The 25,925-nt window shown below is 35.3% G+C and overlaps 1 protein-coding gene across 2 annotated transcripts in view; it reads right to left on the minus strand.

The window, feature by feature from the left end:
- The window catches only part of LOC307183456 (cadherin-10), a gene marked incomplete at both ends in the record, with an annotated part of 119,666 nt that overhangs the window by 43,547 nt on the left and 50,194 nt on the right, over nt 1–25,925 (minus strand). For both annotated transcript variants that reach the window (XM_079915965.1, XM_079915964.1), the window contains 3 exons: nt 10,820–10,987; nt 11,541–11,660; nt 13,192–13,486. In XM_079915965.1, the coding sequence (XP_079772091.1) occupies nt 10,820–10,987; nt 11,541–11,660; nt 13,192–13,486 (583 nt within the window). The remainder of the gene's footprint in view (nt 1–10,819; nt 10,988–11,540; nt 11,661–13,191; nt 13,487–25,925) is intronic.

A 25,925-nucleotide genomic window follows, 5' to 3' on the forward strand; every position in this document is an offset into this window, starting at 1 on the left:
AAGCAAGAGGACAAAGCTTTTAGAGAAGCTGCCATTGATTCCCAGAGACTAGGGAATCCATCGTGATTCATTTCTTTGAAATTGTCTCCAAGTTAACTGGCATCAATAAATACACACAATTGCAATGTGTAAGAACATAAAAAGTATATAGAATCAGGGGAGGTTAAGATAACCTTAGAGTCATTCATAAACATATTACATTGTACTAGGTACTCAGTCTCTGCAATGCGTCTTCCCTGGAATTGTAGGCTTACTAAAAACTCTGTAACAGCGGCTTAACTGAGTCTAAATATATTTGCACAGCTAGTTCTGTTTCTATATATCTCTCTCTATACTTACCCAGGGGTATTTTCCAAGTGTGTTCTAGAGGATACCATAACACAAAGGGACTTCGAATCCCCTGATGCAAAAATGCTAAATCGTTTAGTCTAAGGCAACTTTCCATGGGAATAACTGGAGAGCTCCAAGTGGATTTTTGTATAATTTCTATTTTTCTTAGAGAAGTATATATTTCATCATACTTGGGAATCGTACATTTCCTCAGTTATGTCACTCTAAACGTTTAGCTTAGCTGAGATCATCATGTCTGTTCTCACTTATATATCGTGTTGTGTACATCAGATCAACATAGTTCACCGTCTCCTAGGTATTTAAAACCACTATCTTTCTGCAAGAATCTTAATTTAAAACGTTCGAATCAAACTGAAATCCCTGTCTCTCTTCAAACAAGCTCTTCTGGTAGAAAACTAGAAAGTATCTTTTGCTCTCTTTCTCCCTCGAACCTTTTATCGACCTAATTACTACGTCCTATGGCTCAACTACTTAACTATATCTCAAATCCCTCCTCTCCTCAGCTTCAGTTCAGACTCTCATCAACCTTTGCTCTTCCGATCCAAGCAATGTACTTCGCTGCTGCCAGAATAATTAGACAAAATGAAGAACTGTGCCTGGTGCTCTCCTAAAAAATACTCCCTTACATAATATATGTAGCATTTTATTTTTGTATCCAACCCTTTTCATGATGCTGACTCTGCTACATTTCCATTCTCATCTCTCACAACACCTGCTTCAAGCCCTGGGATCCAGCCACACCAAATCACACGCATTTCTCTGAATGTCACCTGTGTTCATTCCGTCCTCCCTAACAAAAATGCTCTCCCCCTCAATGCCTGTTTTCCTGCCTGGAAAACACTTAAATGTTTTTCTCTTTCTTGGTCCCCTTACCTCTGAAGGGTTGATCATTTTATGATTTAGGCTTTAATTGACAATTATAGTGTGAATGTTATTATATCATTCTCCAGTTATATGTGTGTGTATAAGTTTACATGCATATGTGCATATATGTGTGTATATGTACATACATGTGCATATATACTTACATTTATGCAACCTATATACAAACTCCACCTATATACAAAAGCAAGCAAAAGAGTGAAGGAGACTATGTGTGAGGGAAACTACAATATAATAAAATAAAAGTGTATATATGTTTATTTGTGTGTGTGTATGTGTGTGTGAGAGAGACAGAGAGAGAGAGGTGTTGTGTTTTATAATCTTTCAAACGGCAGACCATTTATGTATGTATTCTGTTTTTTATTTCTCTCTATAAAATTATTACTTTATTATTATTTCCTATCATACATCCTTCCACATAGTACGGCTTCAATCAGTGTTTAAAAAGCAAAGAATGCTTCAGTAACATTCTTTCTTTATAATTCTTACAAATTCTAAGTACTAGGACCATGGGGAAAAATCCTACAAATATTTGAGGCTATTTTTGTGATCACGGTAAAAATCAGAGCTATATCTAACCTATGTAAATTGTAGAACAGTGCCTTTGAATATAAGAATATTCATTTTCTTTAGATTAAAAAAGGGAGAAAAGAAACATTTTTAATTTCATTCCCTTCTTTCTCAGGCTAAAGCATCTTCCTTGGGACATACCTGACTGTTTCTCTACTTGAAATGTGCTTGATAATTTTAAAATATGCAGATCAGCCTGGGGCCTACATTACCTTAGAATTCCCAGTAGAGGCAAGGTTGACTCTATTTACAAAGCGAAAATCAGCACTTATTAAATCAAACCTCCCTTGTACCAGGCAGGGATAATGGTAGTCTCACAGCTCACTGAAAGTACGTGTCTTAAATCCCTGTGTACATCATATAGACATCTCCTTGAATGACCTTGTTTCATGTAAACTTGTTTATCTATCCGCCAAGCAGCATGAGGATCCCAGCAAAGCAGTCACTCATGTTTGGTCCTTGGGTAATGCAAAAGCACTAACAAATAAAGCTTTGATTTTCCCGGGTTTGTATGAAAATGCATGGACATTGTAAGAATTCAGTATGTCCTATTTAAAGTTGTTCCTGTAATCTATATACAAGTAGTGAATCACCGAATTAACTAAAGGCAAGATGTACCACGGAAGATAAAGAGAGTCTTTGATGTACCAATTTCTTTCTTGGTGTAGTGGTTAGAAGCACAGATTTTTGAATCATCGAACCTGGATCCTCAACCTGGCTGTTATTTCTTTTCCAACTGTAGAATCATAAACAAGTGATTTAAGTTTCATGTTTCAGTTTTTCTTGAACTAATATAAAGGGGTAAATAAATATATGTTATATTATAATTATACAGGTATGAAGATTGAGTTAATTTTATATTTTACCGTGTTTAGTCCATGCTGTAACACTGTGCCTGTTACTATTATTTTTATACTGTTGCTTTATTTTATTTAAATGTGGGCAAATCAGACAATCCATATTTATGTAATTTAATGAGCTAAATAAAGTTAGTAGCCAATAAAGGTCATGCAGTTAAAACAAACAAACAAACCTAGGCACTGAGTGATTCTACAATTGCATAGTATGGCATCTGAATTAGCTATATTTGTGTATAATCTTTAAATATAATTTGATGGAAATATAAAGTGTTGGCATCAAAATACTCAGGAAATTAGAGTCTCATTTAATTTATTTGTAAACCCAAGTGCCCATCATCTATAATTTATCTTAAAAAAATACTTTCCTATAAGTGAGAAATTCTGTGTTAATTTTCGGAACTGACAACCAAATGATGAAAAACGGATTTTTGTTACCATTCTCAATAAGTCATGGTGAAAAGATATAGTAAGCAGCAATAACTTCACTCTTTTGAGTGCACTTGGGCTAGATCTGTAATCTTGCATAATAAATATCATATCAAATTCTCATAAATTTGATATTGATTACCTATATACATAATATTCTGAAACATCTTAAGAGGTCAAAGATAAATAAATACAAATAAGACCACCACTCAATCATATTATATTTTTTAGCAGTTTATAAATTTTCTCTCCTCATGAAATCCCAGCTCAGCTATTATGTAAATGTGTTCGTTACTGCTTCCTGACTTCCACTTGTCCACCTAAGCTGTCTGCAAACATGTTTGTGACTCAGTACTAAGTAGATCAGGGGCATGGTTCTATGAGAGCTGGATTTCTCTGGAGGCCATACTCACTGTTAAGTAGGATGAGAAAAATAATCTCCTCTCTCTTTTCTGTGATACAATGTGTGGGAGAGCAGCTACATTTGAATAACAAGCTGTGGTCTTCTCAAACTATGTTCTAGAGTTGGCTCTTTTTGTGGGTTGGAATTTTTTGCCTGATCTCAGATGTTTAGTCTTTCTTTCTTCTTGAGTCCTAGTAACTGTCCCATCCAAGTACTAGAGCCAAGTCCTAGGCACCAGCTGGTTGACTGGGACCCTGACCATCGACATAACCGCTTTCATAAACTCTTTTCTTCTAGGCCTGGACCTTCCTTTCTGATGTCTATTTTTTGTTTTGTCTTGATTTGAGAGAGTCTTACCATACAACATTCTCTTCTGTATTGAGACAAAGATGTTGGGAGCTGCTATTCAGTGCTCATCTCTGCAGATCAGCTATTCCTTAATCACTGATTCTTGTCTAGATGAAAATTAGTATCATAGCATTTTTCCAGAGCCACTTTTTTAAAAGGCCATTTGGGCACAAATTCCATTGTTCCAGGTGTTTTTGCCAAGCCCTACAATGATCAGGTTCCAGTAATTTAATCTCTTCATAGACCTTTTCCATGGAGCCTATTTTGTTTTTCTGATGTTAGGGAAAGAAGGAAGGATGTGACGTAAAAGAGACTAAAATATTCAAGTGAGAATACCAGGTGGATAAAATACAGGTGATGGAGTATAACTTTTGTCTCTGTTAGCACAATGAAACATAGTGAAATTCAAGGACCATTGAACACTGACTGCTTGGAGAGCAGGAACATTTGCTCTGGAGTCCTCATCCATGGATGTTCGTTTGTTCATATGAGGTACATTGCCGAGATTATAGGTATCTCCTGGCTTAAGGCACTTTTTTTCATCTCTTGTGGGCCATTAATGAATAGCAGCACAGCATCAGAGCAATAAAGACAAGATTTGAAACACTGGTCATACTCCTTGAGAAGGAAGAAGGAAGGGGAGAAAAACCCTTGTGTATGGAGAACCTTTATATGTTACAGTTACTACTGAAAACATTTTGTATATGACCTTATTTCTTAATTGTAGCACTCTAAGTACTGTACATATAGAAACTGATGTCTAGAGGAGCTGAATTGTCTAATTTTATGCATTTTCAGTTTTTAAAATTATTCAGGCCTCCTTCGAGAAGTCTCCCCTATTCATGCTTCCTAAAATAGCACCCCTGTCATTCTCTAGTCCTTTATTCCGCTTTCTATTCTGCATGCACTTACCCCATTGCCAGACATCATATTATGTATTCATGTGATTGTCACTTTATCTTCTACACCTTCCTCCAGTAGTCCATGTCCTTGGTTGGCCACTGAAGCCCTAATTCCTGCTTTGAGCCTGGACAAAGGAGGCTCTCAAAATTATCTACTGAACCACCCTTAATCCAGGATTTATTTTTAACTATTACAATATATTCCTTTTCTATTTAATTTTCTTGTTCACCTCAGCTTCTTAAAGTGCAGGCATTATTTCTTTGATTGTCTTCCTGACTTTCTTTTATTCCTCAATTTACTACCCTCCAGCTTCTTTGAAATGATTTCTACTAAAACCAATTGGGAAAGATCATCCACAATTACCCCCATTTTGCTATTCAGCACTCATTTTATCTGACTTCGAAGCAATTGTCACATTTGTCCTTTTCTATCCTTTGTTATTCTGGTTTTCTTGTATCAAGTTACAAAAATAGATAAAAAATAGAAAAGCAAACATTAAAGGCATCACCAAAGATAACCCTCACGACCGCTTTGAAGCAGTCCTTTACCATTTTTTTTTTACCTGCACAGAATATGCCCTTTGCATATCCTACATTGGTAATTTTGCTAATTCCCAACTTCATGAACTTTCCTTCCTTTCCTGCCTTTATTGCTTTTAGTAGTCTGAAGAAAGGATTTATATCAAAAGAGAAATTCTCCAGAAAACCTTTCACTGCAAAAGATGCACTCAATCCTCCTTCCCCATATTTAGAAAAGTGCTGCTCTTCCATACACCCATTAAATTCTGTCAGACATGTCATTTCATATTGAAATATTCTCTCCCCTCCTCGACAGTAAGCCACTTGTAATCAGGAATCAAGATGTTAGGGAACTGTTGACGGAAACTGCCCGCCCTGTCCAGGCACAATAATAACTGCTTGCATTGGTTGTTTCACAACAGGAGATCTCAGTAAGGAACAAGGTGCTGCCACTGAAAACTAAGTGGGAGAATTCAAGAGGGGCCGAAAGGAGGGAGGAGATGCCAGCCCATAATATGTCCCGCCAACCTCCCAGAAACCCTCATACTAAAACCCATCTTTGTTGAGATGCGCGCACCACCAGGAAGTACCCTGAGTCAGAGCAAATATGGGCACAAGCAAGATGATTGACCAGAGGCAACCGGGAAAGCTAACCCCACTACCATGAAACCTGAGACAGCGAGCCACATGGCAGAGCAGTTCTCCTGGGTTCTCTTACCCTGCTGCTCTCCGCCCGGATGCCCCTTCCCAATAAAGTCTTTTGCTTTGTCGGTATGTGTGTCTCCTCGGACAATTCATTTCAGAGTGTTAGACAACAGCCCATTCTTGGGCCCTGAAAAGTAGCCCCTTCTGGTAACAAAACTTATTAACCTTCATGGGCTTAATTGCAAGCACAGTGCTTATCAGTGGAAGGTAAGCAATAGATTTTTGTCTTCACTAATTGTTTTTAAAATTAAAGTCACTTGAAATAATCCAGGATTCTGAAATAATTTCAACAGAGATATTGTTTTGGTAGTGAAAATACAATTTAATACCTGGAGCAAAAGAACCTAAAAGACTTTTGGAACTCAGTTTTCAGGTGCACCCCAGCCTTCTAATCCATTACCTCTCTTTTAGAATCATACTAAGGTGTACATGTCCTATTAGCGTTCACATACTTATATACCTCTAAAATCACAAGAGTATGATGGTAACTTAAGCACACAATTATGCGTTTGTTAATTCCAACAATAATTGACTATTGCCAATGTTCCTGTGAGTGTAGGGCTCCCTGATCTAATCTCCCACTAACCTCCTTGTTGTTTGGTAAGATCCAACCACTCTGGTCTTCATTTCTTGATATTCAACTTCTATTCAACATCATTCAACTTCCAACTCAGGGTTTCCCATATTCTGTTCCCTCTGCTTGAAGGACTTTCCCATCTCTTTGTATGGTGAGCCTATTCCATCTTGCAGTGTTTGGATTTAGTATCCCTTCTTGAGCAAGACCTTCCCTTATCCTCTTCCTTGGAACACTTGTGTTCCTCTTTTTAACCAGAACTGAGCCAATACCTTGTATGTATAGAATTGTTTTCTTATGTGTCATCTGCCTCCCCTGCTTTAATGAAAGGTCATAGGGACAAAAAAAAAGTTGTTTTTTTTTTTTTAACAATATTCATATGTCTTTTTTCTAAAATAATGTTTGGTGCAAGAGTGTTCTCAATAAATATTTTTAGATAAAAAAATTTCTGATTTCACTTGAACAGTTCCTCAGATAATATCAAAGTTTCTCAACCTCACCTCTGATGACATCTTGGGCCAGGTAATTCTCTGTCATGTGAATTGTAGGGATGTTTAGCAGCATGCTTGCTTACACCCAGTAGATGCCAGTAGTACCCACCAGTTGAGACAAACAAACATGTCTCAAGACCTTGCTAAATGTCCTTTGGGGGACAAAACTGTCCCTGATTGAGAATGATTGTTATAGACCCACACAATAAATAAGCTAAACAATGAAGGAGGACATGTGGGCTTTCACTTGTCCTTGTCCCCTCCAAATGATGGAGATTTTTGTCTTCCGCAGATGTACCATATTGGGAAATGTGGAATTTGGATCAATCTGTATGAAAGTTTAAGTTTTGACTCTACTTTTATAATATTGAAAAATAATAATAATACAGCAGTACTTGCACAAATCAATATTACTGAGCACATAAATACACTAGTGCCAGCCACTGAGTCAAGCATTTCATATAACTTAAATCAGCGGTCTCCAACATTTTTGGCACCAGGGACCGGTTTCATGGAAGACGATTTTTCCACGGATGGGGTCGGGGGGATGGTTGAGGCAGTCATGCGAGCGATGGGGAGCGGTGGGGGGCGGCAAATGAAGCTTTTCTCGCTCACCCAATGCTCACCTCTTGCTGTGCGGCCTGGTTCCTAACAGGCTGCGCACTGGTAGGGGGTTGGGGACCCTGATTTAAATTATTTAGTCTTACCACTCCATGGGGTAGGCACTGCCATCCAGTTTTACTGAAAGGCACTGAAATGGCACCTTTCTACTAAAAGGTCAGTTTAATGGAGCAAGGTGAAAAAGCTACTAAGTGAAGAAGACAGCATTGGGATTCAAGAGGATGACTCCACAGTCTGTCCTGAACTGTCCCATATGGCAGCCACTAGCCAAGCCACTAACCCTCATGCAGCTATTGACTAGAAGTGTCATTAGTCTGACTTGAGCCTTGATGTAACTGGAAAATACTTAATAAAAGAGGATATTTCAAAGAATTATGGAACAAGAGAATGTAAAACATCTGAATAAGTTTTATATTGATGATATGTTTAAAGAATAATATTGGGTTAAAATATATGATTAAAATAAATGTCTCTCCTGCTTATTTTATTTTTTTAATATGGCTTATAGAAAATTTACAATTACTATTGTGGCACACATTTTTGTTTTGCATATTTCTATTAGGCAGTACTAGTTTGTCTTCTTTATTATTTCCACTCTGAACCTCCTTTACTTCTTCCGTATATTGGGTATAAGGATAATAACAATGAGTCTACACGAGTTAGTTGCAAGTTTCAGTGATATGCTACATATGAAGGTCTTCATAAACTGTGGAACTCCCTCCAAACCTCGGCTATTTAATGAAATGATATGAGAAATTAAAAACTAGTTTTCCGCATGTTAGGTGACTTAGACTATCAAGTAACATTTTAATTGCCATGACTGAGTGTTCCCAACAGTAAGATATGGTTGCAAATGTTCATAGGAGAAAAGATAATTGAGAAAACAAAGATCCATAAATTATGTTTCCATCTATAATTAAACAATAATGAGACAAGATACAGGATGCTCTAAAACTTTTCATAATATATTGTGTTGTGCATCTGGAGTTGGTCATGGACTTCAAACCACCTCTGCTATTACTTGCAGTTGGCCTTAATGTCTATAATGTTCGTTTTCTCATTTGTAGAATGGAGATCAGAATACTGACCTCAATGAGTTGTTTTGATAAAATAAAGTAGGTCAGTAAATAACTGATACAGGGTGACATAAAAACACCATTCAGAAAACATGTTATGCTATTGCTGTTTCTTTTTTTAATTATTATTACTATTATTATTATGTCAGGCTTGTGTAATGTGCCTACCAGGTACCAACCACAAATTCTGACTTAACAAAAGAAAAGAAAGTAATTAGTGAATGAATTAATAAAGGTGTTACAGTAGAAGAAAAATGATAAAATGAATTTTTATCAGATATTTTCATCTTTCAAATGTCTAGTTTTTCCATTTAATTAGAATCTATTAATTTGCTTATCAAATGCATAATTTTTAAATGGACTGTATTTTGGACACATGTATATATGTTCCTGAGAATTTAAACTATAATAATCCTCTTAATGGTCATTTATTACTCATAAAATACTTTTTTCACAAATATTTTTGCTCATTGTGGATTATGCAACCACTTAACAGTTTGTTCTCCTATATTTGCATGTCCATTCTCCTGGTAACAGGATCATGCTAAGAGGTGGTTAGAAATACATATAAAATGTGAAATTTAAATTGTAGTGCAACGAGGCATGTCTTTAGACCTGTTCTAAAAGAACTATAAAGATTTACTATTGGTTTGCCTTTCCCTGCTGATGCTAAAGGTAACCTGCAGTTGAAACTTGATAATTTGAAAACAGCATAAGCAAACACCCTTCTCTGTGTTTTGGGCCAAACACCACAGTAGCAATCCTGAGGAGCATGTACCTTAAATATCTAACAAAATATCATAAAAACACATAAGCATATGATTAGTCCACTCAAGAATATTCTCTCTGAATTTTGTAATCTTTCCACACATGTGATTTTAAACAATTCAACTAAAATCATGCACTGTTAATAAAGTTAGATAAAAATAGTACAAGAAAAGAGGTGAAATGCTTTTAAAGAGTCAAAATAATACAGTGAATTCTTAGACTGTAATTCTTTCTGTGTAATGGTCTTTAGTATAAAGATATAAATATCACGAAAAGCTATTGCTTTTTACACTTTAATACTTTATCACAAAGTTATTTAAGGCAAAAAACAAATAAACTAAAATTGGGGGATCAATTTAGAAGTTAATACACAGCAAATGTTAAAAATTAAAAACACAGATCATACTAAAGCCTGTGTTTTATGCCACATTTCCTAACAACGTGAGATTCCATCTTGAAGTAAAGGGTCTTTTAGATTAGCAGGAAATTGGCTGAGTCTTGGCGGTGTCCATTGAGACCCAATATCATCCTCTTTAGCTGCATGTCTACCAAATTTGTATAAGAAAGGAGAATAAATAAATGTAATTATATGGTCAGAAGCTAATGGTTCTTAACTTCTTCTTGACTTATTTTGAGAATTTGAAGGTTTCATTCTAAACCACAAAATAAATCTATAAATAAATCAAAAATACAAAATGCTTTAGTATGACTGCCATTCCAAACACAGATATTACATGCAAGTCTGACACAGTGATATTAAATGGAAGTCTGATTAGTTTGTAAGGTTCCCCCTATGTAGTTCTTTCTGGCTAAGTTCTTACAATATGGCAACTTAGTTATTTTATTGAAAAATTTTACCCTTGGGTTAGAATCTTCCTTATTAAATTCTAAGTAGAAATAAACACATTCATTGTAGAAGTATAATTTAGTTTTTATTTTAATAAAACATTTCCTTTGCTGACAGAAATAGTTCTTAGATGATAGACTATATATATGTATATATATATAGAGAGAGAGAGAGACAGTACATATGTAAACTTGCATGTGTATATATATATATATAGAGAGAGAGAGAGAGAGAGAGAGAGAGTGGTTTTGTGATCATAGATCCCTCTGTCTCTGAATGAACTATGTTTGAAATATTTAACTTCTATCTTTTGATAACAGTGAATTCATCAGCATATACATCTATTTTTTTTCTTCATTTTTGTAGCACAGTTTTGGTCTGTTTTAAATGAAATGATTGACAATTGCTTTTTCTCCTCTTTTCTGTTTTTACTCTAAAGCTTTTGCCCTGCAGAAACACCATTAAAGACAGCTTACTCTGGGGGAAGCGTGGTGGATTGTCATTGACGTCTGTCAGCGTGATGTTGACCGTGGTGGTCCCTGATAAGCCTCCCATCTGGCCACCCATGTCTTTGGCCTGGATTACCACTTGATATTGCTCCCTGTTTTCTCTGTTCATGTTTGGTAAAGCAGTCCTGATGATACCTTGAAGAAAATGGAAAAACTTTTATTATGCTCATTAAAATCTCAATTATTAGTTGATTAAGCTCACAATTGTAAATCCAAAATAGTAGTGATTTTTGAAAGATGAAAACGCTTTTGCTATTAATTTTTATTGTCTAGAAATTGTAAAAATGATTCTATGTAAATATTTGATGATTTGTGTTGTTTTTCTATTTCCTAAAGAATATCGTATGCACTGTCTACTGCCCTAAACCCAGATGCAAAAACATAAAAGCAGGTATATTCCCATTAGCTCGCTCGATCATTCAACTCTGAGTTCTTAAATCTTTAACTGTGGCATCATCATTCTTCTGTGAGTATTAATGTTAGGATTTTGTTATTTTCCCACCTTTTTTTTTTTTTTTTTTTTTTTTTTTTGCAGTACACGGACCTCTCACTGTTGTGGCCCCATGTCCCCTGCATCGGCAGGCGCACTCTCAACCACTGTGCCACCAGGGAAGCCCTTTATTTATTTTTTACTTATAAATATCATAAAGACTACTAAATGAACAAACACTGATTCATGATTCCTGACCTGTTTCAGGTTCCACAGAGAAATATGGCTGCCCTTGAAGTATGCTGTAAATGACTCTGGCGCTGTTCCCATAGGAAGGGTCATCGGCATCTGTAGCTGTGACTTGCACCACAGAAGTACCTGAAGTATCCAAATTCAGCTTAGTTCTGCACAGTACCAGAAGGAGGAGCAAAAGCACTGGTTTTCATGGAAGACTTCAATGATTTTTGGCTTTAATAATGACCTCTTAAAGAAACATTCATATATAATTTAGATGAAAATAATATATATAGTGTATTGTAGGTAAACTTTGAATTCAACAACATATTTTATTTAGCCAACAGGTGTATTTTCATACATGCAATAGATAATGCTACAGTGTATCAGATTATAATAAATGCAGACACTTTACAAATGCTCGGGTTTGATATTTAAATTCATTTTCACATAACAGATTTGTTTTGTGTAAAGGGCATATCTAATCACAAAGGAGTAAGTATGCTCTTTTTTCTCTCTCTCCACTAATTAACTATAAAAATAATTAACATCTGTTCTAGAATACGATGTTATGAATAGATTAAATTCTAAATTTAGAAACAATCCAAGATGATCCCAAGTCCCAAGAACTATTAGAAGCTATTTAATAAAGTTCAAAATATATAAAAGGGCTTTATATTAAGGTGATTGCCAAAAGTCCTTGGGATTTAGTGAAGTAAATATTAAATAATAATCTCTGAGCAATGCTTTTGAGAACTGCAGTTGGAAATTTTCTATTAAAATTGTTACAAGGAAAAAATGTATCAGAATTTTTTCATCAGTTTATACTTCTCCCACATTTGAGAAATGATCTATTCTACTAAATCCAAATACATTATCTCTAAAAATGTTATTGTTTTTTGATGTTTAATTTTCTGTGATTCTCTATTTAGCAAAAACATGAAATCAATTTTAACTTTCTTTGCCTACAAATACACCCTCCATTTATTTACATCGAAAAAGGAATTCTATTTTCTTGAATGTTATACTTCCAGTTTTTTCACGCCTTCTGTCTTACTGCTTCTGCAACCTAACTTTAAATTCTGTATCAGTTTGTGATTAGCTGTTGATTTTTAACTGGTTTATTTGAATAAGAGATTTATATCAGCAGAGTTTTATATATAATGGTTAAATTGAAAGGATGTTTTAAAATATTTAATATGAAGTAATAGAAAATCTAATTAATTCCAATGTTTATAACATCTAGATAATCCAGACAAACTCTTTAGGCAGATTACGACTAGAGTATATATGTAGACTCTAGATTACATTTATGGTGTTCTAAGTGTACTTATAATATATTTGGAGTCAGGACTTTACACAGCTGTTCTCCAAATCCATGTGACAAAAATTTGCATTTTCATAGTTTTCTACTGAAGGTCAATGGTATTTTCTTGGATTTTTGAAGGAAGTGTCTATTTATTGTACTGTAGAAACTTACAAACCCATAGGAAATTAGAAATGCATTAATCCTTTTTTTTTCCTGACTCGTTTCATAATTCAGAAAATTAAACACGTACTCTTAGCAGGGAATCAAATATGATTTCAAGTAATTGATCATAATATTTTAAGAATTTCTTGATAATTATTTTTTATACTTTTTGAATACCGTCATAAACACTGTAAATGAACTTACCTACAACAGACATTTCAGGAACACTCGCCGTATAAATTTCCTCTGGGAATGTTGGCTCATTGTCATTGATATCATGGATTTTGATCACAAACTCAGACTCCGGTTCTACCGGCCTCAAAGTTCTTCTGTTTATAGCTTGTGCGCGTAGAGTATAAAAGGCCTTTTCTTCCCTATCAATTCTTCTTGTGGCATGAATGTCACCTGTTTTTTCATCAATAATGAAAAGAGTACCAGCTCCATCTCCAGACAAAATATATTTGAGGGATCCATCTCCTTTATCTTGGTCTGAATGAAGCTAGGGGGAATAAAAATGAGCATATCCATGATAATGTCTAAAGATACATAATGCAGAAAGAATTCAAAGAAGGTCTCTCAGGTCACATCTTTGAAAAATGGGGTCAGTTATCTTAGTTCTTGAAATGAGAGTTGAATAAGTATGATCACACTCATCTATATACTTTAAACAATAGGACTAGCCTTTTACATATCAGTGTGATTTTTATTCTAAATGGAAAAAAGTAATAAAAATAAACCAAACACAGCTCCTTTCTTTGCTTTGCTCGGTAAATAACAATTTCCGTAGGCAAATAACTCCTGACAAAGACATAAGTCATTAGTCTTGATATGCTGGTGTAAACATTGCTTCTCTCATCTCTTTCTTTGAGTGGAAAATACTTTTACTCTCATATTATGCAAGAAATTTATTTCCTGTAAACTTATTTTTAATTATTGTATTTCTGTTGGGGAATTAGCAATATTTTAAGAACTGTAAGACAGGCAAAGTTGCATGAGACATGGCTTCTATGTTAGAAGCCCTACCCATCATTCTCTGATTCACACAAACGACAACAACTGCCCCAGAAATATTTGTGGGGTTCAGAATAGACGTCTATATAACACCTGCCTATATATTTTAAGTTATAAATCAAATTAGTAAACTATAAAATAAAATATGCTCTATCTAGTCTCCTACCTTGTCAAATCTATCTTCTTAACAACTGCAAACAACAAGTTCTGTGTAGAAACAATGCAATGTAGGGCAAGCCTTTTTCTTGCCTCCTTGCTTATGCCCACAACACTAATCTTCCACAATCTAGTCATCATGTCAAAGAGCTTGGCATGCATTCATGTGGATATATCAGCCTAGCCCACATCCCATCCCAGTGCTAATGCTTGCCCAGGAGCCCATGTGTCATGGGCAAATTCCATCTACAATTGCCCTGTGGTATCTGTGGGGGATTGGTCCCAGGACCCCCGTGGATGCCAAAATCTGAGGATGCTTGAATCCTTTACATAAAATGGCATAGTGTAGTAAGCCCTCAGTATCCATGGGTTCAGCATCCATGGATTCAACCACCCATGGATTGTGCACTATGTTTACCACCTGTGGTTGGTTGAATCTACAGACACTGAGCCCACAGATGTGGAGGGGTGATTGTATATAGTTTTTTTAACAGATGCACACTAGGCCAGCCCTCAGGATTAAGGGTACATATAACAATGGGTAAATCTGGCCGTTGGTAGACTGACTTGGAGAAGAGACTCTCCCGGACCTAGAAGCAAGTTCAAGGATGTTTGGGGGGGAAATAATGGGTCCCAAGTACTTCAAGGATCGTCTGGAAATGGATGTGCAGGTTCCAGATGTGAATATCCCCATGCCTGTCATGGAATTCATACCCTGAGGGAGAGACTTAGCCATAGGAGGAACAGAGCATGGCTTTGTAAAACACAAGGATTGTAAGTTTTTCTCTAATTGTACCATCACACCAATAAATTTTTTTTTTAATGCTAAAATCATGTTTCCTTATTTGCAGTAAGAGATTATGCTTTAAAATTTTTATTTTGCTTTTTATCTGATAAGAAATAGAAAAAGAATGTGTAGATTTTCCAAGTTTTGATAAAGCATGTATTATAACTTAGATATCATCATGCACATGTTGTCTTTTTTAAATTTGAGGTATAGTTTTACAATATTGTGTTAGTTTCAGGTATACAGCAAAGTGATTTTGTTATATATTCTTTTTTAAAATTCTTTTCCATTATAGGTTATTCCAAGATATTGAATAAAGTTTCCTGTGCTATACAGTAAACTCTCATTGTTTATGTATTTTATATAGAGTAATGTGTATCTGTTAACCCCATACTCCTAATTTATCCCTCTTCCTCCTTCCCCTTTGGTAATAAGTTTGTTTTTTATGTCTGTAAGTCTGTTTCTGTTTTGTAAATAAGTTCATTTGTAGCATGTTGTCTTTTTTAATATTCATACAAAATATAGTCATAAATTGGAATAGGCATACTGACCTGTAGCCTAGAAAAATAAAAACTGGAGACAATATCCTTCCAGTATGCAAAATGTTATAGAGTTAGATATTTATCTGAGTAGGTTTGACTTTTGCTCTTTAGATTATTTAAATCAACAAAAATTTTCATCTATTTACCTGTAGAAGTATTACCCTGATTATATTCTCTTTAAAGTAGAATTTTGTTTCTTTATTTGAAAGTTTCTTTTTTCTTTATAGGTACTTATATCAATGAACTTGGCTGTGAGAACAGTTTTATGTGGATAACAAAAATGTTTAACTGAAATAAATATTTAACCCCTCCCCAATATATTTTATTACTGGGTAGGTAATACAATATATAGGTAATACAATATATTATATACAACTGCTGGGTTTACAAAAGCAATCTATATTTTTGTTAATGGTTTGTAATAATCAGCATTTAGCCATTAAATTTGGATCAAACTCCATTTTTCTGATTTTTGGATAAATAACTCAGTATTACAGATATAATAGGAAAAAAAACCTCCAAATAGATATGTACTTTGGAGAAAAAGATATAGAAGTCAGGCAACAAATAATTTTTTACTGCATTTTTAGTTATTCATAAACAACAAAGTAAGGTTGAGAAACAAGAAATATCTGCTTTTAACTAAACAGCTCTCAGAAGTAACATATGACTGTGTTGTCCAGGGAACGACTCTCAAAAAGTCACAAGAGGGGCTTTCTTGGTGGCGCAGTGGTTGAGAGTCCACCTGCCGATGCAGGGGATCGGAGCCTGCGCGTCCGGAGCCTGTGATCCGCAACAGGAGAGGCCACAGCAGTGAGAGGCCTTCAGTCTTGTGACTTTTTTTTTTTTTTTTTTTTGCGGTACGCGGGCCTCTCACCGTCGTGGCTTCTCCCGTTGCGGAGCACAGGCTCCGGATGCGCAGGCTCAGCGGCCATGGCTCACGGGCCCAGCCGCTCCGCGGCATGCGGGATCCTCTGGGACCGGGGCACGAACCCGTGTCCCCTGCCTTGGCAGGCGGACTCTCAACCACTGCGCCACCAGGGAAGCCCAAGATAGAAGCTTTTTAGTCACTGAAATGCACATAGTTGCTGGGAAATTTTCCAATTATATAAATGTACAATAATGTGGCAATTTTCCAAATGACAGATATAAGCATTGCATATTTCTTATTCTGTCCAGGAATCAAAATAGTTCAAGAAAAGATTATTGATATTATCAATCATCTGATCATATAACTTTGTGATTTGTACTGGACAGTTATGATGTTTATTGTCTATTCATTCAACAATTTTAATTGAGAAATATTTATTTACTCTCATAAGAATCAGGTAGTTCTAAAAGTAAATGAACAATTCCATCCTAGTGCTATGGAAGATTCAAACACAGTGTGTAATGGAATTTCACAGGATAGTCCCTAAACTAGCCTACAGTAATGAGTGAGGATTTCCTTAAGCATATATCACCTAAGTTACGTGATAAAGAATGAGTAGAGGTTAAAACCTGGGAATTTTTTTTTGCATTTTACAAATTTTACACCTCATAAAGGACACTGGATGAATATAGAAGGTAGATTCAGAGTGGAGAAGGAAATAAGACAAGATGGGAATCATTAAGACCAGTTCTCTTCTAGTCGGTTAGACATGCAAAAAAAAAAGTTGCTAGTATAGTGATATTTTAATTTTTATAAAGCTCTGTTTTGGAATATGAATCACAGCAGGATTTTTACCTTCACTTATACTACAGAGAGTGAAAATTAAATCTTGTAATTGGACCACATAGGGTGGCAGTTTCCGTTGGATTAGAAAATTGAACATGATAGTTGGGAATCAAAGTGATGAGGGTTGGAAACTGCACTGTTGGTTTCGTGAGTCGGAAATGAAAAGATTTCTACCTTATAATTAAGAGAAACAAATTAGATCTATGAATTTATGTGTTTCTTTTAAGAAATCAGACGTAATAATTTTTTCTTGAACTGTGTGAGAGCCTGCATAAAAGAAAAGAAAAAGATTTTTCTTTTCTTACAGAGGAAACAATGGAACACTAACACTAGAATAAAAGGACAAAAATGACCATATTTGGGGGCTTGACATTAGTCTATGTTTATTGAAATATTATTTAAATAAACATATTTGAGAATTGGACAAGGAAAGAGACTGCAATAGATATGTACTATGAGGCAGAGACATGCATTTCTAGATGTCCTAAGACTTGGGAAGTTGCTTTCTGCCCTAGATGAACCTGATGGGAGACAGAGTTAACTACTAAGGGGTATGATGATGATGTTGATTTTCTAAAAGTTACAGAAAGAGAGCAATGGACAAAGTTCTTTAATTATAGTCCTCCACCTAAGCTCCCTCTCTCTTTTTCAAGTTTCTCTTTATTATTGTAATTATTTCTTCTTTTGCATACTCTTCCCTCCTTATCCTGTTATTGTCTCTCGCCGTCATTCCTTGTGTGTGTGATAAAATTTTATTTTACATTCCAACTCATTTACTAAGCAATGATCAGACAGGGGTTAGTCCTTATAACTGTAGCTTTCTCACTATTCTTCCTTTTTTCATTTGGATATTAGTTATCAATACTTGGATTTATTAAATATTTAATTAAACAAAATCAGCTGTTTGTGTTATTGAGAAGTGGGATTATGGATCAAGTGCTAAATAACTTAAAGCGTCTACTCTGAAATAAATTTTATATTGATTTGACCTTGTGCTATTTTATTATGTGAGATATTAAGGTTTCTTTAAACATAGAAAAAAATATCAGATTATTGTGGCTTTAGTTCCTCAGTAACCCCTGTTCTCCTGTGTGAAACATTTGGGCCACAAATCCTCAAGAAGAATTTTATGTTAATACTGACCTTTTCTTTCCTTCAAGAAAGCCTATTAAAAATTCACAACCTGCTGTGTTCCTTGTAAATTCACAAGCAGATAAAGGACATGGCAAGGTACATGACAATTAATGAAAACAGAACAACTGGTACTATGCTGAACATTTAAAAGTCATTTTCCTATTATTTAACTTTTTAAATTTGGATGTGGTTAGTTATAACTCATTTGCTTATATTGATTAGTTTAATAATTAAAACTAAACAATCCACTGAATTTAAATAAATATTTTAACAACAAATTATTTAATGAAAGCCTAGTAATTTTAAATCTGGCAAGTTTTTATAACATTTCATGTAAAGCATTCATTTAAATATATTTGTCTAAAACGAAGTTTGTAAGCTAAAAGGGGTCTTGTGGCTTATATAGTCTAAGGCCATCTTTACTTTTAAGAGGAAGAAACTGAGATTCAATCAATTTTTTATCACACAGGAGTTAAATTAAGATTACACTTGAGGATCAGTGCTTTGTTGGTGGAACTTTTACTTCTTAATATCAGTTCATTTTTATTTTGCAGTTACTCACATTAAGTTTGGAAATACTATAAAAGCAATCAAAGTATTGATCTATGAAGTACAGGGAATTTAAGTAATTTGTTACCAAAAGGATAACTGATAAAAGATTTTATCTTATACTTTCCCCCTTGGCTGGAAGAAAAATGAACAAGTTTTAAAACATAAAAAAAGTATCAATACTACCAGTAAAATCTGATTACTAGTTCAGAGGAATTTATGTTGCTGTGTGAGATTCTTTCTCATTCAGAATACTGATACACTTTTAGATATTGGTCATCGTTGGTATTTGGTTTGATCCCCAACACTGGGAAAAGACAGTAGAAAAATCAGAATTATATTTGTAGAATTATATTAGGATTGTATTTATAATGGTTAGACTAGTTCTTTGAAGGATACATTTTGATAAATGAATCCAAATAACTATAAGATACACAATCTGAGTTTAACAATATCTGGTTTGTGTGTGTTCATTAACTTCAGAATATCAGAAATTGTTGAATAGATTTTCTAATGTACAGTGATAATTTTATGCCTGCTGTTATTTCAAACAGCCAATATAGTCTGTATTTGTTTTTTTTAAAAATCCAGAAAATGGCTAATATGCTATGCTATTCTGATACCATCATCATTAGTATTTTGCTCTAATTGCTCTAGTGACTAACATAATATCAAATGGAAAATAAGGCATTGAATCAAGTAACTTTAAGTTTGCATCCAATAAAAAAATACCAGTGAAGATGGTCTAGCACCAGAAAACAGCTGAAAGCATGTAAAAGCAAATAAACACAATCTGGTCAGAAATAAGTAAGCAGTTACTCATTTTGTTGAGACTAGAGGAAAAAAGGGAGGGGGGGCAAAACTTGAATTGGAGTGTGTGACATTTACACAGTAAGATGGAGCATTATTTTAATATTAATGATATAGAAAAATATACATCATTTTTTATGAATTGGAGAAAGTAGGCACAGACGGAACTTTCCTCAACATAATAAAGGCCATTTATGACAAACCCACAGCCAACATCATCCTCAGTGGTGAAAAACTGAAAGCATTTACACTAAGATCAGGAAAAAGACAAGGTTGCCCACTCTCACCACTCTTATTCAACATAGTTTTGGAAGTTTTAGCCACAGCAATCAGAGAAGAAAAGGAAATAAAAGGAATCCAATCAGAAAAGAAGAAGTAAAGCTGTCACTGTTTGCAGATGACATGATACTATACATAGAGAATCCTAAAGATGCCACCAGAAAACTACTAGAACTAATCAATGAATTTGGTAAAGTAGCAGGATACAAAATTAATGAACAGAAATCTCTAGCATTCCTATACACTAATGATGAAAAATCTGAAAGGGAAATCAAGAAAACACTCCCATTTACCATTGCAACAAAAAGAATAAAATATCTAGGAATAAACCTACCTAAGGAGACAAAAGACCTGTATGCAGAAAATTATAAGACACTGATTAAGGAAATTAAAGATGATACAAATAGATGGAGAGATATACCATGTTCTTGCATTGGAAGAACCAACATTGTAAAAATGACTCTACTACCCAAAACAATCTACAGATTCAATGCAATCCCTATCAACCTACCACTGGCACTTTTCACAGAACTAGAACAAAAAATTTCACAATTTGTATGGAAACACAAAAGACCCCGAATAGCCAAAGCAATCTTGAGAACGAAAAACGGAGCTGGAGGAATCAGGCTCCCTGACTTCAGACTATACTACAAAGCTACAGTAATCAAGACAGTATGGTACTGGCACAAAAACAGAAAGATAGATCAATGGAACAGGATAGAAAGCCCAGAGATAAACCTATGCACATATGGTCACCTTATCTTTGATAAAGGAGGCAGGAATGTACAGTGGAGAAAGGACAGCCTCTTCAATAAGTGGTGCTGGGAAAACTGGACAGGTACATGTAAAAGTATGAGATTAGATCACTCCCTAACACCATACACAAAAATAAGCTCAAAATGGATTAAAGACCTAAATGTAAGGCCAGAAACTATCCAACTCTTAGAGGAAAACAGGCAGAACACTCTATGACATAAATCACAGCAAGATCCTTTTTGACCCACCTCCTAGAGAAATGGAAATAAAAACAAAAATAAACAAATGGGACCTAATGAAACTTCAAAGCTTTTGCACAGCAAAGGAAACCATAAACAAGACCAAAAGACAACCCTCAGAATGGGAGAAAGTGTTTGCAAATGAGGCAACTGACAAAGGATTAATCTCCAAAATTTATAAGCAGCACATGCAGCTCAATAATAAAAAAGCAAAAAATCCAATCCAAAAATGGGCAGAAGACCTAAATAGACATTTCTCCAAAGAAGATATACAGACTGCCAACAAACACATGAAAGAATCCTCAACATCATTAATCATTAGAGAAATGCAAATCAAAACTGCAATGAGATATCACCTCACATCGGTCAGAATGGCCATCATCAAAAAATCTGGAAACAATAAATGCTGGAGAGGGTGTGGAGAAAAGGGAACCCTCTTGCACTGTTGGTGGGAATGTCAATTGATACAGCCACTGTGGAGAACAGTATGGAGGTTCCTTAGAAAACTACAAATAGAACTACCATATGACCCAGCAATCCCACTACTGGGCATATACCCTGAGAAAACCATAATTCAAAAATAGAATAGAACAAAAATGTTCATTGCAGCTCTATTTACAATAGCCCAGAGATGGAAACAACCTAAGTGTCCATCATCAGATGAATGGATAAAGAAGATGTGGCACATATATATACAATGGAATATTACTCAGCCATAAAAAGAAACGAAATTGAGCTATTTGTAATGAGGTGGATAGACCTAGAGTCTGTCATACAGAGTGAAGTAAGTCAGAAAGAGAAAGACAAATACTGTATGCTAACACATATATATGGAATTTAAGAAAAAAAATGTCATGAAGAACTTAGGGGTAAGACAGGAATAAAGACACAGACCTACTAGAGAATGGACTTGAGGATATGGGGAGGGGGAAGGGTAAGCTGTGACAAAGCGCGAGAGAGGCATGGACATATATACACTACCAAACGTAAGGTAGATAGCTAGTGGGAAGCAGCCGCATAGCACAGGGAGATCAGCTTGGTGCTTTGTGACCGACTGGAGGGGTGGGATAGGGAGGGTGGGAGGGATGCAGACACAAGAGGGAAGAGATATGGGAACTGTATATGGATAACTGATTCACTTTGTTATAAAACAGAAACTAACACACCATTGTAAAGCAATTATACTCCAATAAAGTTGTAAAAATAAATAAATAAATAAAGACATCTCCTGCTAGAACTGCTGCTAATTCACATCTTACAGTGTCTCAACTCATACATTTCTTTTCTGGTACTGTAAAGATACCAAGACTACATTGAAGGCATTTATTTAAGCTTCCATAAACACAGTTTTATAGGGCATTATCTGCTTCTCGACCATAAATAGTATGCATAATACACAGTAGACACATTCTTTCTAATTATTGTATTAGTTTTCCTTTCCAAAGAGAGTTATTGGGGAAATATTTTAGAGAAGGTTCATATTCTTTTAGAAGCCTGGCATCTTCCTTCTATAGTTTTGAAGATCACTGAATTATGCAGAGTATTCCCTTGCAGTGTGAAAATGACATTGAACATTTCACACCTTATTTTCCCCCAACTTGAAGTCTTTTTAAGCATCTTAGATTTATAATATGGGATTATGCGTAAATACATGTCTAAAAATTGTTAAGTAAATGCAAAATATTTAAAATCAAGAGATTCATTTTTGATTAATAAGGTCTACAGAAATCAGAGAAGAAAAAATAAAGGGTGATCATCTCTTTTTATGGGCTTCACAGGCAGCTGAGAATCTTTCCTTCCTTCTTTTAATCAAGAAAGGTATAATGATAGGAGGTATGAAAGGAAGGAGAGGGCTAGGGATATGTATTCACTGAAGGAGTTTATTTAAATAAGCATTTTTTGAATCGGATTGAACTAAACTAAATTGAGGAGGGTAATGAGAATTCTGTGTGCCATTTTAGGACTTAGAAGTTTCGGAGATTTTGCTACAGAGGAAGTATTTGAAGCTGTTGGGTTTCTAAGTCTTATTCATAAAGATGCTTCTATCTTGAAAACTATAGACAGACAAGTACATAATTGGATGCCCAAAGGAGAAGGACTAAGCAGCTGCCTGCTGTCGCTAGGGGTTATGGTCAAGACGGGGAAAATGAAAAGAGGTTTGGATCTTTACATTTGTTGGATTTTTTTAAGACACTGGCTGAAATGGGAATCTGAAAAAGGGCTATGAACGCTACCCACCCCACTCCGCTCCAAATCGTGCGTGTGTGTAAAATACAAAAAGAATGTTACTATGCGGTATCAGGGAGTACAAATATAGCCCTAGACCACTAAATTAAAAACTTCTATTCTAGGTAGATTTTATATGTTTTTCCATATACTCACACACACACATACAAAAGGAATTGAGAAATCAAGGTAGATGTTCTCCTTACAAAAGGGGATTGCTCATTTGGTGGAGAAACGTTCATATCTTCATCAAATGAGGAAACATAGCCCCCAAACTTATCTGACAATATCATGCCCCTACAACTTGTGTCCTTCCCCACTACCTTGATTTATCCACCCTGAAAATTCTTACTCATCGATAAAGATCCTATTTATATCTTATCTCCTATATGAGGCATTTTTTCAAACTCCTTTGTAAGGCTGAATTGACTTCTCTTTCCTTAGTGCCCCAATTATCATGTGTGTCTGTTTGTATGAATGTGTATATAGGTATTATATGTATGTATATACATATAAAATTTTATAACCACTTCAAATTTTGAACTATTATTTTCATAAGTCTTTATGGAACTACAAATATATTTTGAGGATGAGAACCGAGTTTTCTATTCTTATGGACTCCTAACATTTCACAGTACATAATAAGGAATTATTTACTTGTAAAAGGAAATGGACATCAGAGTCAAATACCACAGACATGAGGAATAAAGAGTTCATTTTATGCTACTTCTTTGGAAAGAAGTGAAATTCTTCTGAATGGAGTGAAATGGAATTAGAAGTCCATAATGAAAAGTGGGGATCAGCGTTACTCTACATTGAAAGTATAAATGTAAATAAATAAAATCTTATTCTTCATACTGAAAAAGATTGGGGCTATAAATTAGCTATAAATTCCACTTAACTATGAGATGGTATCAGTGGGATATGATATATACATGGATTACCAGGAGACATATTTACATTTTTCAGTGAAGAGCCAGGGATAGAAATGCAAATCCAAATTTATCTCTAAAACCATATGGTAAGTCATTGTAGACGTCTGTAATTTAATTAAGAGTAGGATAAGGTAGTTAGGTAATAATAGCAGGATGACATTCCCACTGACAACATATAGAACATCCAGCTGGACTACAAAAAAAGAAAAAAATCACATTGCTAATGCCAAATTGCTGTGTAAACAATAGGAACTGAATGGATTAAAACCTGGGAGGAGAGGATTGTTCAGAGGTGAAGAGAAGACTTGCAGCTGCATTTTCCCCAGGGGAATATGCCAGTTCCGAGCCTGGGTTTGGAGGTAAGAATCTGTGATTGTCCCAAGAGGAAGGTAGTTCTGGAACACGAGAAGTCAGAAAAGAGTTTAGAGTTCACATGGTAGTGGAGTGAAAATACTGGGGAAGTGAAGGTCCCCAAATGCATTGCCAGTCTTTCCATAAAACATTTGTTGAATTATGAGTCTGTAGATGGCTAAGGGCCAGGCTGAAAGCTTCTGAAAGCTAGAATGTAATTGTCACATTCCCAGAGACTGGTGGTTCTTAGGTTCAAAAAAAAAAAAAGACTCATGAGGAGGTGAAATTTGAAAGCCCTCCAGGGAATGTCAGACTGAACCTGAGGATCTACAGGGACTTTGCACCTAGGAGTGTTCAACAATTCTTAGTGCCTCTATAGGCTAAAAATACAGACTCACAGACTTGGTCCCTTGAAAAATGGTCACTGCCAGAGAGAAAAGAAAGCAAGAAATGTGTTGTTCTTCATGCAAAGTAGCAAAACATACAGATGATTCCCTGCTGGAGAATTCTGTCAATTGTTGAAGGAGCATCAAGCAAACGATTAAAGATCTAAACTGAGAATTTCTGAAGGGCAAAACTAAATATCCTGAGGAATTGGGGGGCAAAAGAGACAGGACCCACTCTCATTGGGAGGATTCACCTTCTTGGTAAAGGGGTAAACAGTGGTAGACGTAGGCTTACCAAATGGCAATTCAATCTGATCTTCCTCAATCCTTGATTGAACTGTAGTGATATATCATTTGTCTTCTAACCAAAGAAACAGAACCAATAGGAAATCTATATTTTTATATATATTATATATATATATATATATATATATATATATATATCTCCATCTATTTTTCTACATATCTATGTATTGTTTGGAGAATTTTAAGGAATTGGCTCATGGGATTGTGGAAGATGCAAAGTCTGAAATCCATCAGGAAGGACAGCAATCTCAAAATTTGTAAGAGTATATGTTGCAATTTTGAGTCATAAATCCACAGGGCAGGCCAGTAAGCTAGAAACTCAGGCTGGGTTTCTTTGTTACAGTTCTGAGGCAGAAGTCATTTTTCTTTGGGAAACTTCATGTTTTGCTCTTAAGGTCTTCAGTTGATTGGATGAGGCCCACCCACGTTATGGAGAGCAATCTGCTTTAATTATAGTTTACTGATTATAAAGGTTAATCACATCTAAAAAAAAAAGCCTCCATAGCAACATCTAGATTACTGTTTGACCAAACAACTGGTCATCATGTCCTACTTAAGTTGACACATAAAATTAATGATCACAGATGATAAGCAAATAATCCAAAAAACAATCAAAAAATTCTTTCCAGGGCTTCCCTGGTGGCACAGTGGTTGAGAATCTGCCTGCCAATGCAGGGGACATGGGTTTGAGCCCTGGTCTGGGAAGATCCCACATGCCGCGGAGCAACTAGACCCGTGAGCCACAACTACTGAG

The sequence above is a fragment of the Stenella coeruleoalba genome (genome assembly GCF_951394435.1).
Source record: "Stenella coeruleoalba genome assembly, chromosome: 3".
Classification (NCBI taxonomy): Eukaryota; Metazoa; Chordata; class Mammalia; order Artiodactyla; family Delphinidae; genus Stenella; species Stenella coeruleoalba.